The 14,754-nt window shown below is 37.9% G+C and overlaps 2 protein-coding genes and 1 long non-coding RNA gene across 4 annotated transcripts; 1 reads left to right on the plus strand and 2 right to left on the minus strand.

Annotated features, from left to right (window-relative positions):
- Nucleotides 1-566: 566 nt before the first annotated feature.
- LOC143181348 (uncharacterized) lies at nucleotides 567-3,069 on the plus strand. The gene is made up of 5 exons (XM_076381724.1): nucleotides 567-624; nucleotides 1,830-1,955; nucleotides 2,505-2,692; nucleotides 2,768-2,875; nucleotides 2,931-3,069. Exons 2-5 carry the CDS (start codon nucleotides 1,830-1,832, stop codon nucleotides 3,067-3,069), a joined length of 561 nt encoding a protein of 186 aa, XP_076237839.1. The 5' UTR covers nucleotides 567-624.
- A 940-nt stretch (nucleotides 3,070-4,009) lies between these two features.
- Nucleotides 4,010-14,468, minus strand: LOC143181347 (solute carrier family 25 member 32). 2 transcript variants are annotated; one of them, XM_076381723.1, is made up of 6 exons: nucleotides 14,034-14,468; nucleotides 8,865-9,018; nucleotides 8,272-8,527; nucleotides 7,910-8,023; nucleotides 7,680-7,825; nucleotides 4,010-4,562 (listed from the first exon to the last, which is right to left on the minus strand). In XM_076381723.1, exons 1-6 carry the CDS (start codon nucleotides 14,188-14,190, stop codon nucleotides 4,445-4,447), a joined length of 945 nt encoding a protein of 314 aa, XP_076237838.1. In that variant the 5' UTR covers nucleotides 14,191-14,468; the 3' UTR covers nucleotides 4,010-4,444. The 2 variants fall into 2 exon arrangements, with proteins under 2 accessions (XP_076237838.1, XP_076237837.1); XM_076381722.1 differs by lacking the exon at nucleotides 4,010-4,562 and having other exon boundaries at nucleotides 6,438-7,825.
- Nucleotides 11,289-12,924, minus strand: LOC143181349 (uncharacterized). Its single transcript, XR_013002272.1, has 2 exons — nucleotides 12,067-12,924; nucleotides 11,289-11,973 (listed from the first exon to the last, which is right to left on the minus strand). It is a non-coding gene; the product is annotated as an uncharacterized LOC143181349 (long non-coding RNA).
- Nucleotides 14,469-14,754: the final 286 nt, after the last annotated feature.

The following is a 14,754-nucleotide window of genomic DNA, read 5'->3' on the forward strand; positions in this document are numbered from 1 at the left end:
CATCGGAACTGCAACCGGGTAGGACTGAACCTAACCTCTAACTAAAACGAATTTTATTCTGGAATGAATTATAAACAACCCATCCTCTGAGACTCAGCCCAGTGTGACATTTCAAACACGCATCAGACCACCCAAATTCCCCAAGATTTTCCCCAAGAAAATCCATCCAAGTTGTCTAGCAGTGGATGACTCAGCTTTAGTGATCCAAAAGAGCCAATGTTTTCCGCGTGGCGATGCCTCTGGCGAGCCAGGGGTGAGTCGTAGTCGCTAAATTCATGCCACCGCTAATCAATGATGTATAGCCAGGCACCGATGTGTGCGTTTCCACGAGGAACTTCATCCTAGGTATCTAACCCCGCGGCTCGCGCTGCGGAGCGATGCAGGCGAGAAGGCCCCGCGTCATTGTTGCCTGCAACAGGGACGCGAAGTCCCAGAGAATAATTACAAGCTCGCCATTGAATTTGGAATGCGTTAAACAATGCAGAAGCGGCCGCATTGTGATACATGATCAATTCAATTTCGATTCAATGAGCGCTGATCCGAGCTGAACCGTGTGTTTGGACTGTTTTAAACGGCGTCCATGGACATGATGAATACTGGGGCTGAATATCCCTATGAGAATCGGTAGGGGAGACTTTGCTTTGAAGAACGGCGATTGATTTGTTTTTCACCTTTTTGGCGCGCTTTTTGGCAAATCTTCAAATATTCTTTTTTCCTAATTATACCTTTATTCGTGCCAACCTTGTTAAAGGTTTTTACATTTCTTGTATTTAGTATGTCTCATTCTTTATTTGTATGCCTTTAACTACATATGTTTAGGTTCGATTTGGCTGCAATTTAAATATTCTCATTTTCAAACTTTAAAGATTTCAAAACCTGAACCATTCTTCAATTAATTTTAAAGCTCGAATAAAATTGAGGAACATACTAGATGAACATTGTTAATAAAAGTTCAATCTTTCCTTATAATTACTCTTCTATTACTACTAATATTTCGTCTTATTAGCTCATTTCTACCACTCAAATGGATTCACACACAAGTGCGATGACTGCACCTTGTTAACGACAGGCAATTACAAGGCCCCTGCAAATTTCCATAATGCCTTCCTTAAAGCAGTGTGCAGTTTATAAATCGTTAAGAGTCCCTGCAAAGATTACAAACGAGCTTCACAAGCTCGTCGATCTTGACTCGTTGACTTTTTCCTTTGCCATCGACTCTTATCGCTCTCCATAGTCGACAAGCTCCTTAATTTAAAATCGTAATATAAAATTACTTTAAATTCTCCGTATCGACCGCGAGGATCGAAGAGCGCAAATTCGAATTAATTTTCGATATCGCGTGTGTGAAACAATTTTACGCCCCTTTTCCGATCCAGTCGCGTACTCTCGTAAAAAAGAAAAGTACTGATAAGCAAATCGTAAAACCTCCGACAGATTTCGAGAGCCCCGATCGAAGTGCATCGCGTAAAATTTTTGATTTTCGTACGCTGCTGAATAAAAACACGAGGAACCCAGTTGCAAGCAGGTAATATCTTAAAGAAAAAAAAATCGCAAGTAAGATTTACGAGGAGCTAAGATCGACGAGGAATTTTACAGCAGGTGTTCCATCATTTTGAGGCATCCCCTCGTTCCAGTGTTTCGTTAATCGCTTGTACTAACTCAAATTTTTCAAAAAACCCACATTCTCCATGGACCTGATATCAATTCATCCACGATAAATCAGGGACATAAAGAAGGGAACGCTAATGGCTCTCGTAAAATCAGAACCAAATAATCCCGAAATTTAATTGGTCTTCAATTATGGTAACCGATTCACGTGCCATTTTCAGATGCTCCCACACGCCCTCGTGATTTATCTCACGTGGCTATCGTGCGTTTCGGGGGTGAAAAACATCACGCATGGGGTGGCAAGACATTTGAGATCGATTGGGTTCCCCGAGGGCAGCGGAATGGGGGTGAAGTAACGAATACATTACTTTTTCATTGACCATTTTTACCAAAATCCATTACGTCTACTCGAAGCAGTTTCCCTACTGTGAACTCCTCAAAACGAAAACCTTGGGAATTAATTCTGCACGTGAAGTTGGACATAAAGTTACATAGCTTCAAATATTAATATTTGTTTATAAAATTTTCAACATATATTTATAAAGATGGATATTAGTAAATTACAAAAGTGAATAAAATTGTATCTGAAATTTTTCCAGAACTAATACCCAAAGTGTTTACTAGTTTCGAGGGAGTCACAGCAAGGGGAACCCCTTAACACTTATCATTTCTCTTTCCCTTGAAAAGCTACTACTTTCACTTTTTCCGTGGACTAATTTTCACAGAAAAACTGAAAGCATTTCTGAGTAACGAAATATTTGGCAGAGTTTTTAAGCAAGACTATTTCTCAGAAAGATGATATCGCATAAGAACGAATTGGTACATGGAAATCGTTTTACTGCGACGACACTCGAAGGAAATCGTTATTTTTATAAAGAATTCCTTCACGTTTTCAGATATTCTTCGCTCTTGGAGTGCCAGTCGATATCCCCAACAAATCGGTGCTATTTTCCCTGTACTTCGAGGCGAATTACGCTCTGCCTGGTGAATGGAACTCTAGCTACTACATCGACGAGCCGTACTTCCGGAAACGCAGTCTGGATCGACGCCTGGCGTACGACGTTCTCGTAAATAAATTAGAAAGGTGGGAGAAATTGAAAGAAAACAAATACTCAATAAAACTTTGCGCTTTTCTGAAATCCCCTCCATTCTTCCACAGCTTCGGGTACTCAGGGGAGGCTTGCCTGCTGAAAATGATCTGCGAGGTTGCGCGCCATCCTCTGACCAACAATGGAGTCCTCGGTGACATACTGCAAATTTTGTTCACGTGAGTGATGAACGTATTGAAATTAAAGATTGTTGTGAATTATGTGACTTTGCAGGCCATCTTCTTCGCGAGACGAAGACCTCTCGAGGGACATCGTGGAGGCTGAACATATGGAGGACTGTGATAATCGTTATGAAAAATGTCCTCGGAGTCCATTATCCGCGATTAGCTATCATATTCGTGACATGAGTTAACAAACTTTAATGGGTTAACCCATTAAGGCAGAAAGTTGTGTAAATGCAATATTATTGAAAAATGTAAATTTATGTATCTTATATATTATGCAACTTATTGATTATTTTGTCGAGACGAAAAAGGCAGTTTGTAATAATAAACACTGTACAGACGCCCACTAAATGAAAAAGGTCCACAAAAAGAAATCTATGACTTGTGTACTATTCGTGTCCCATGGGAAGTTCCCTAGATGGCATTAAAGACAATGGCTTTCTGGGGATTTTTCGTGAGTCATGAATACAACTGATGTACTCTAGTGCTATAAATACTTCAATTTTTTCAATTCTTAAATCGTTGTAGAGCTTTGATCAGAGGAGAGAAACAGTAACGAAAAAAATATGCTGATCTGTGGTATTCCCTTTCATAACAGTAACAGAAACAGAATTCAATCATGCAAATTCATTACAAAAATAATAAATGAAATGATGCGTTTATGCAACTTTGATGTTTAATGTGCTAAATATACATGATTTATGGGTTTCCCTATTTTTAACTTTTCCGAGGAAGCTTACATAAATATTCTATATAGAATAAATTATCATCTTTTAATAATAAATAATCTTAACGAGCATTCTGTCGTGTATTCCACCCAAGACCAAGTTATTCTTCTACCACAATGTTGATGGAGTTAAAAATATCTGTTTATTTCTGCCGCTACTCTTTTGCAACATTCATTACGTTATCTTCAGCCCGCGTTGACAAACCAAACTGTGAAACATTTGAAAAACACGATATCTTGAGAAAAGTGATTTATAATTCACCAGACCTTGCTAGCAACGCACATATTTGCGGCTCTGATGCTTGCACATTAATACACTCTAATAATAAATCAGTTAAACGTGAGTACTTACTCGCTAAGAAGAGGAAATCTCGTATTGTACTCCAAGAGAACTGAAGCCATTGTATGGTTCATTCACGATATTCTGTTATATTATGCACATAACTACACTTAAATAACAGTACAAAATTGTGACACAGAGTCGTGAAAATATCGCATGACGAAGCGACAAAGGTACATCACTGCTCATAACTTCTTTTTACAATGTATATATACAAATGAATGATTCGTTCCAACACTGCAATCGGAGAATTTACAAACAAATGCTCTTAACAAGTCAACGCAACAGGTGAAAGGTCTGTTCGAAAATGAAACGCGCTTTGCTTAATAAAACTGATCTGTCGCTAGTGTTCTGGCTTGTCCACGAGTTCTGAACCCTCTTCGCTCAGAATGGCACTAGATGTCCCCGAATTGGAGTCCTAGGACGGCATTACTCTCGCCTCGACTTTTTTTACTAGGACAGGCAGACACCTTCTGTCTTCCTCGACGCTGGGCCTCTATCGCCGAAGAATGTGACACACGTTCTCGTATACCACAAACGTGATCACGGTCGCCGGGACCACTCTGCACAGGTTCGCGCTCAGACCCTTGTAAAAGCCACGCCACCCCTCAAACCTGCAATTAACCACCAGCAATACGCTTTCGTTATTCTTCTAAGTCCCTTTCTTGCGTGGAGTGTTGCGCGGAATCTACCCATATAGCACAGGGACGTCACAAAAACGTCACAAAAATGTCACAAAAACGTCTTAAAGGCATCCAGTGAAGTCCTAAAAACGTCCAGCAGTCGTCTTTGAAACGACCAAAGTTGCAAATCAGTGTGTCTTTAAGACTTCTTAAAAGACATTCATAGGGCGTCTTGAAGACGTCCAAATTAGTCTATAAGACGTTCAGGTAAAAAATAGATGTCTTTAAGACGCCTTATGGAGGTAAATTTCGAAAGTCTTTAAGACGAACGCTGTTGGATGTTTTTAAGACGTCCAAATTATGTTATAAGACGTTCAGGTGTAAAATGGACATGAAATAGACGTTTTCAAGACGTCGTGTATTATATGGGTCTCAAGCGACTACAAAATATGCCATTCGCTGCAAAGTACCGGCGTACGATTCTTGTCGTTTTTTAATTTAGAGATTTCGAATAATAATGATCATAATAATCGTACGTAATGATCAATCTGAACGTTAGATAATTCTACTACTCCTGGTAAAAAAGTTTTCCTTAAAACCCAATAATATGAACGTACTTAAAAATATAATTCTTGAAATGTAAAATGTTATCATATGAGTATTAACATATGGGAATATTAGATCAGTTTGAAACAATAATATTTTACATTTTCAATAATTACGATTTTTTTAACCAACTTCAACTTCGTATTTTGAAAACTTTTTGCCAGGGGTAGTATAAAATGGTACCGATATTATATTATAATAACTTTAATTTCGTTAGCGAATGAGATTGAAATAGTGATGAATCAGAGGCGACAGAAACTCCGTAGAACTAAAGAAGTGGATGAAGGTGTGTCTCAAAACTCGAACGCTTCCAATTCTGCATAGTTTATTTCTCATTTAAGATGGCTTTTGATGTCTGTGATATATGATAGGTACAAATACAACAGTGATACGTCCAAAAATCGTACTACTGGTGGTTTCACAAATGATCTATCTCTACATAAAATCGCAGTTACATTCGCATTACATTACACTCTCTCGTGTATACTCCAAAACAGACAAACACATTGCCCTTTCGTATCATAACTTGATTCGCTAGCGTCTATGGTCCCGCCACAACCAATTATGTTACTTGCAAAAATAGCCATGAAAGGAAGTACTTTTTGCGTCTCAGAAGATGTCTCAGAAAATAGCTTAAGGGCGATGCTTTTCGCGAGACTTCTCATGGGACACGAACAATAATTGACGCGAAGCTGTGCCGGAAACCGAAGAAAAATATCTGAGCGAATACTTTTCTTCCGGAGGAACATAAAGGGGGGCCCCGATCGATGAAGAGAAACTTAATCACTGAACGAACCATCGGCTAACTAATTGTGAACTGATCAGAACGTATTATGTATTAAGTTGCTCATTGCTTATAAATAAATTCAACCTGCTCCTTAAATATTGCAGCGACATTGAAATTTATTGCTACGCCTCCGAGTACCAGACTCTACAAGGACCATTGCAACATTCTATTTTTCTCGAAACGAGGTACTTATTCAATGCATACAAGAAATATAATGACGATAAAGGTAACAATAAAATGGTAGGTGTGATCATTACATTTCTACGCACGCGTTCGTCTCGATCCTTGGCCGAGAGTCCTGTCGATCGGCACTGTGATTTACAGATCACGTGGAGATCCCAGAAACTCGTTTCTACTAGTTGCATTTACATAGTCGTGTTTAGAAAAATAGTATGCATTTGTTGCAGGCAAACGTGTGGTCTATTTATGCGACTTGGTGACCGCTTAATGGTAAATTCAATTATTACACACACTTCATCCTTCATTCTTTATCTTATACACGACAAATTTTACTAGTCACATGTTTTTACAATGAAAATCGAATTTTAAAAGAAGAATTGACCTTAACAGAGACATATATATATAATATTGTATACTAAATAAAATTGTTGAGTATGATTTCACCCGCGTGACAAAAAGGATTTGTGTAGATGTAACATATATCGTACGAGTGCCAGCCCAAATAAAGGTAATTATAATAAGAGAAAATATTAAGTCTTTCTGTTTGAGATACATAAGTTTACAGGGGGAAATAAAATAATTCTGTACAAGACATACTGTGGAATAAATAAAACATATATCCTCGAATGATCTGCATGCATAACTATTTCCGAAATCGCATCGCGAGTCGCGACGTGATTTGAAATATCATTTCTTCAGCATATAATGTTTCTCCTATAATTGTAAGGTAAAATGTTCTACGGTTACACGAAACAGTCGTCTAATGCAAACATTGACCGACAAATTGAGACTGTATTTAATTGTTCCTAACCAACAAAATTGAGCAGTGCTTGTATCTTTTGAGATTAAATTCAAGTAAGAGCATTAAATTTATCTCTAGAGTCCAGAGACACTTGCAATTGATAAGTCGAATGAAAATTCTATTATTAAGATCAATGCAAACTATTACTATTGTTATCTTTTCATAAGTTCCGTAAGTTATCTTTGTAAAGTATGCCCAAAAGTATTCTCTAAAATTAATTGGTTATGTTCTATGATTATACAGAATCGCATTTTAAATGTTTTACAAGAAAGTTATTAAGTAATGATTCTATATCTCCGATTGACTCATGCCAATGAGAAGTCAAAATAATATAGCACAAATATATAACGCATTGTACAGGTAAAAGAGAGTAACAGCGTTTTCTAATAATACTGTTTCAAGCGTACTCGTGACTATAAAAAAAAGGAAAAATTGAAATATAAAACACACGTTGATTGCGCACATATAAATGTTTCATTGATTATCTCTATGAAGTTCGTGAACTGTTTAGGGCTGCACAAATCCAAGATCAAAGCCTAACTCAATTTCGGTAAATTATAGAATATCTAAATGAAGAGAATTATTTTCCTCTACGTTAAAAATTTTAGATTAAAGTATTCTAACATCGTCAGAGGAAAAATATTCGTAAGTAACGAGAATTAGACAAATATTTGGTGTAACATGTATAAGGTATGGCGTTATGCCTTTATAAAAACCCTTTAGCCCTTCTGACCTCCATATACACCGTATGCATTCAATGCTGCCACTGTAATTGTGATGATGATCTTGAAGTCGAGCTCGAACTACTTGGTAAGGATAAGTCAATGCAGCCGCAATGAGTTTCGAAGTTGCCGCGCAGAAGACGTACTCTACCACTGCCTACAAAGAAATTCCCCATTTGTAAACTCTTACACTCTAGTTCCATTTTATTTCATTTTACTCCGATCGCTATTTCAAGCTTACCAACTTAGTGTCGATTGGAACATTCAGGTGAGTATTGTACCGGTTTTTCAGCTCTTCATAAATCATGAATTGAAGGGCGCCGTGTGAAACTCCGAACACTCCAGGAACAAATCCCTGCAAAATGTCCAGAAAAATTATATTTTAATATAGGGTTAGGCTTTGTCCTAATTGAATGTCTTACTACGATCAATTCGACCGATGTATATGAATAATGAATCATATGAATGTAATAGTATTTAAAGTGTGAACATGTAAATGTTATTTGTTTGTGTACTGTCCGTGTTGTCGATGGGTCGAATTTATCGCATATCAAACATTCAGTTAGGGTTAAATAAGTTAGGACCTAGATGTTTTAAATTTACCCTGTATAGACCATAAATTCCTTCACTTTTATAAATCTTCCTAATAGCGTCTAGTGTGCCTTTATACAGTAGCTTTTCTGGAAGACGCTTTTCGTCCCCTACATACTGTAAGCATAGTCGTGTTTTTACTACCCAAAATGGATTGGTCATGAGCAATGTAAGAATCCCAGCATCTGCTGCAGCGAACATGTGCCAGTAGGGCCCCAAAGCTTTCTTAGTGTTCCCTCCTTGGATCTTGCTTTTAATGGCGTCATAGCTAAACAGAAATAATTCTTATATGCCATACGCATATATCAACTAGCAGCTAAAGTTAAGATCTATTAAAAGATGTCCTGTGCTGAATAAGGATTGGCAAAGTCTTACAGGACATATATGAACCTGCTAGCTGCCAGGGTGTCTATTCAGGGAATAGGTGCAGATATTCCTACTATTGTAATTAAAATCTACAGAATTGTACAAGAATTTTGAAGGAAAAGAACTGGGAGTTAATGAGCAGATAATTAAGGACAATATCAAAGCATTCTCTTTTAATATTGAACCTTTCAAATATCTGATAATTAAATCAGAGTATTAAAATGAATGAAGGTTCTTACAAAAAGAAGTAGCAACCCCACGCACCGCCAGATCCTAACACATTTGGTGTTACACCTTTATAAAGCCCTCGTATACCTTCAGTCTTAACAATTTGCTTAATCGCACTTAGGGGGCCTGCATACTGTGGACCCCTGTGTGAATGGCCATCATTAACTGGAACCAAAAAAAGAAATTATTTTTTATAAATAAATAGTAAATATCGCTTCACAAATATTAAATTAATATTTCAATTGCAACTGATGTGAGACACTGTAAAGAATAACGAAGAGACACGTGATAAAACGATCAAATAATTTTTTTTCCTCATCACAGCAGCTTATCTCCGAGCCTCGTGACACCGTATGTCCATCGTGATCATATATCATCATTAACTGAATTACTCCTTCCGATTGGGAGTAGAAGCAAACAAAAAGCATTTACTTGTTTAGCAAAGATAACGAAACACGATGTGCAAACATTCTTGGAAGTCACGAGACACTGAGCGAAAGGGTAACGCAATCGGCGGGTGGATTGCAAAATTTCAAGTCCTAAATCAACACTGAAGATACCCTGAAGTCTCGAATTGCAAATGATAAAAATATCAATTAATATTTTTCCCTATTTGGAGAAATACAAAGCATTGAGATCGCAAGGAGCAACAAGGATTCCATTTTCAAATAGATACAAAATTTGTATTCAGACTAGTGCAAAATGGGGGGTGGAAGCCATCTTCTTAAGACATTCCTAACGCTTTGATGCTGCACGACTAAATAGAAATTACATACGCTGTGCGTCAAAGGAAATCCCCTCTGTGTCGCATTGTTTCAGAGCTGTAATTTACTTCACAGCAGCGGCATAGCTTTCAAACGAGAGATTATCTGTGGGAGCTTTAATTCTCTATTATCAACGAAAGGTCGATAACGCTGTAATAGAGAGGTTCGTTCATGGGCGTATTTTCGTCGTAAAATTCGTTGGCTACACACCAAACAGCAAGAAATTCCGCGGATTGCGTCAGACGCACGTGAGACTGCGGTCGATTAAATTTTCAGGCGTTCGTTTCACGATTAAGGCCATCAGAAAAGGAGAACTTTGGTTCAGGAATTATCTCACAAGAATTGAGCCTTCTGAAGCCAAACTGATTAACTCCACATTTAGCAAGATTTTGAATTTTATCGCCCAAACATCGCTGTTTAATAATTAACTTTTCGGAAACTGAATAATCTACCTGATGACTATATCTACTATCAGGAGATAATAAAAGTATGTTTGTATGTATGTCCGGAATAAATTTGTTTGTCTACTTCAAATTAAATTCTAAGGGATTATTTAAATGGTCGAAATATGTTTTATTTTTATCTCAAATAAAATTTTCCTAAATCTGCTTGCTAGCTAGTGATACCCAGTGGACAATAATCAGGGGACTCGGTAGTCTTGCGCCAAGTACTTAAGTAAAAGTGCACACGAGACGTCTCTTTTCTGCTAGGAACAATCGGCCAACTTTGGACATGTAAAAATCTATGTAAAAATCTATGTAAAAAACATTTTTCCGCAGAAAGGTAAAAGTGACAGCGATGGGACATATAGAGGAGCAGGTGAGTGCAACCGAGAGAAAATTGGTCCACGGGAAACTAAGTTATGATGTGTCAGAGATAAGTAAATTTTGAGATCGCTAGGATGGTAGAGCCCTCCCTGCCCTTCACTCATCTTTCGATAGGATTGGACTGAGTGGGATGACAGCATATTGCGATCCTTCACCTTTAAGATGTTCATCCTAGACACCCTTGCCCACAGCCTATTACTTGATCTTAATTGGTTCTTCTCCTTTTATTCGTTATATTTACTCGTTATACATTCACGATTCTGTACAAGTGGAAATTTTATAAAAAAATGGAACGTTTTCCTTTTGTCGTTTGAGAACTCGTTTCAGTTTCATCAGATGTGAAAGTGAAGGAAAGTGAGAGAGTAGTTTGGATACACTGACATAAAGTTATAATGAGAAAATATATCTGCAATCTAGTAATAAATGAAAACCACTAAAAAAGTGAATTACTTAAATAACGGTTTCGATATAAGGCAAATGCATTTCTCCGAAACGAATAAGATACATGTTCGTTCAGGCTATTGCTGTTCAGAGAAATAATAGGACAACATGGCCACAGTTCGGATCGTATAACATAACAACCTATATCGCAATAAATGCTCTATAAGGAAATTCTATAAATAGTAATTCAATTTAGAACAGAAGTTTCTACTTTCTCTATTCCCGATTGTGGTCGAAAGTTGGTCATCACTTTCCGTTTCTTTCGGAAACATGGTGCAGTATCTTCTACTTTAATTCATATGTATGTATTTATTTAGAAGCATCATTTAAGTTCAAAATTATTTTTTAAAACAGTAAATAACAATACATAAGATTATTCTTTATTTTTTCATGGTGACTCATCTTCCATATTCATATTTGTTCTACTCCATAATGGTAAGATTTTCATTTAACGGGAACCACAACGCGAGGAAACAAGCCTGAATGATTGAAAACCGAATCATAAAAGTAGCTTTATGGATATTTCAGAGGTCATAAAAATATACCATCGTAATATCGTCCTCGTGATTTCGTTTTTATGTGTGTGCACAAATGGCTATCGCACCTGAGAATTTACGAAATAAACGTAACAAATGTCGTCAAGAATCGACAAATAGTTTGCGAAACTTTATTTTCCTCGAAAATAATTTAAAAGAACCTAAAAATCCTCCCACATTTGAGGTATTTTCGACACATTTTTAACTACGAGTCATCGAAATTACCCTGTCATCACTTTTAATGGACTCATAACTTTATCGGTAGTTAAGTGTTACGAGTTTCGAATCTAGTGGCTGTGAAACCGAAAGTTAATGGACAAAATTCCGTACACCATTATTTATTTCCATGAATACAATAATATTTAATAGTTCTAATATAAAAGAATATAATAAGAAGACTAGTCAAGATCAGGTAGCCTAAAATAGTTGAGAGAGTAGCATGGCGAGTTTCCATGAAGAACGTAGTTTCTCGACGATTCGAGATAAGCCCCACGTGCTTTTTCAGTCTGACCTTGCCACCAAACTTGATACGATCATCGACCCGGAACGTCACTGAAATATTTCAAACATTCCACGTAATAATCGCTTTTGTAAACCTTTAGAAATTCTCGTCGCTTCGAAATATAACACCCGAAGTATATTTACCCATTGTATGCTTAATGCCGCGTTTACACAACGCTTTTTAATCATTGGAGTGGCTGAGAATTTGTCATCAGATGAAAAGAAAACGTTATCTGCGGTTGTTTTCACCACAGCATGAATCTTTTCTAAGCTAAGGCTTCGAAGTTTACTTTGGTGCAGTTTCTAAATGAAAATCTTTGGTTATGTATTATTAAGCTTATTCACTGAACGTTTATGGGCCTTTAGAACACGTGCCAATTGAGTCACTGATTTGTTGATATCCACTTTTTGGACAGAATTAAACAAAAAGAGATTAGGAGTGGATAATATTACTCTCGATACCCCAATTTTGAGCGTAGTTAGGGAAGGATGTCAATGAAAAAAGTTTTTGTTGTAGTAGTCATGAAAATTAGTTTCAACTTTCGTATATGAAAAACAGAATTTATGTATAGTTTTTGTAGAGGTTTAGTAACGAGCTTGTAAATGCATAGAAATGGTGAGAAAAGGTCAATTTAATCAATCGTAGGTGTAGCAACAATTATAGGTTAGGTTACTATTGACGTATTTTTGATAGAGTAATTATAGCACCAATGTGACGATTCTAGGTAATCAATTACTCGACACCAATATTACATCAGTATCAAATTATAACACGTGTAGAACGATTAAAATACTGAAATCTTGAACTGAAACATTCGAGTACTACTGTCAAAGTATAGTAATAATAGTCAAATGTAACCTAATAATAACGCTAATAGCATAACCTAATCTATAAACGTCTATTGCAAAAAGGTATCAGTGGAAAATCTTCGACAGTTGTCAAAATAATAAAATTTGAATATTATGATCATCCCATTGTAAGTTCATATAATTATGCTACAAGTAAAAATGTCTCATGTAGTTGTATTTAGACTCAAATATATAAATGTATCTTCTCATTTTCCTGTTTATTTCAATCTACGTCCTCAAGGGGTCACTACACAAGTGCGCGAGCACACGGTGTCGTCATGGAGGGGGAAGATTTCCCTCCGCGTATGTGTATGTGTGTTACATCGTAAGGCATTTTTTGATCACGTGTACATACAGTGCATGATGCTCTAATCACGAAGAAGTTACAGAACTTGGACTAGACATTAGCCATTCTTTTTGAGTTCACTATTATTTCCTTCTTTCGTTTTCCGCCTTTTATAGGGATACATTTTTATTTAAAAATCATGAATAAAATACAAAAATTAAAAGAGATAAAATAAACCATATCTCTGAAGCTGTCGTGCGAAGATTCTTAGGATTAGGACTTTTCATAATGCATTACAAAAGGCTCCCAAATTCTTCCCATTGCCCTTTTCAGGTATAACTACCTGCTCTTCACAGTATTCACCTAGAGTCCCTTTTCAAAGACCTTTCCCAAATCAGAATAAGGCGTTGTACCCGAGAAACGGTACTTCCGCCATGAAACTTAAAGCGAATAGATGGTCTACCCATCTCAAGCTAACTCCCATGAACTATTTCCAACTCAATCTCTAATCTCCTTATTCAAATGGTCTACCTATCTTAAGCTAACTCCCATGAATTATTTCCAACTCAATCTCTGATCTCCTTCTTCAAAGCACCCTATGCAATGCAACCTACCACCCATTGTTCAGTCTACAGCTGCCCCTCAAAAAATGTTACAACTATGCGCAACATTATCCTTCGACTCCATATAGACTACCATCTCGGGGGTAGGGGTATTCACCGCAGTCCTGCGTAGGATTTTCAAAGAATCCAGCCACGACGAGCCCCACTTGATATTGATCAAACCCCATTATGGAGGCAGTGAGTCACCCAAGTGGCTATCGCCATTTGGGAAATTTTCCCTGCCCTCGAGCGTGCAACTACGAAATGCAGTTGCACCACGTGCACGTATATAGCCCAGGGCATCCGGTATACTTACCCGCCATTTGCATCAGGCACCGTTATGTCTTCAGTGACACTCGTTCGAACGAGCTTACCTGCAAATCTGGTCTTGATCAGGTCGAACGGGTGCAGCGTCAGCGCCGAGATCACGCCGCCGGAGATACCGGCGAGGAAATGCTCGTATTTCACATGGCTGAGTAAGGGAGCACCCGTCGTCGCCTGGGTGCTGTTGGTGGTCTTTATCAACGACATATCCCCCGTGTTAGTCTGCTGCTGGTACTGTTCGTTGCCCGTCACCGATCCGCCAGTAGGATATCCAGTCGCCTCTGTAATGATGCTAGCAATATTCGACTCGACACGTCTGCATATCTCTTGATCCGGGGTAGGCAGTGTGCTCGGAGGAACGGCTGCGAAAGACACGAGGCGAATCGTCTGCAGCACGGTTGTCGGTTTGCTCCGTCTCACTCACTCCTTAGGCGATTATGCAACAGAAACGAACCACACTAGGACTAAACACCACCATGCTAAAGCGCTTGACCAACTGAGCCATCGCGCTAACATGCGGAGCCTATTTAACTTGCGAGGCTCCTCTTGTGCGCGGGTGCTCCCTGATGGCAGAATGCGCAAGCACGACCCTGCGCGCGGCAAATTTGAAGTAGGAAGCGTGAGATTGGATGCCTGTCAAGAGTTTCAAGTATGAAGATGGGGATATGAGGATGAACGTGTTGCAGGGAGGGAAATGAACTCACGAACCTCATGAACATATTAATTAGTCGTAGCAAAAGTACATATAGTATTAGTGTATTAGTTCGTGAA

This window comes from Calliopsis andreniformis, chromosome 7 (assembly GCF_051401765.1).
Source record: "Calliopsis andreniformis isolate RMS-2024a chromosome 7, iyCalAndr_principal, whole genome shotgun sequence".
Lineage (NCBI taxonomy): Eukaryota > Metazoa > Arthropoda > Insecta > Hymenoptera > Andrenidae > Calliopsis > Calliopsis andreniformis.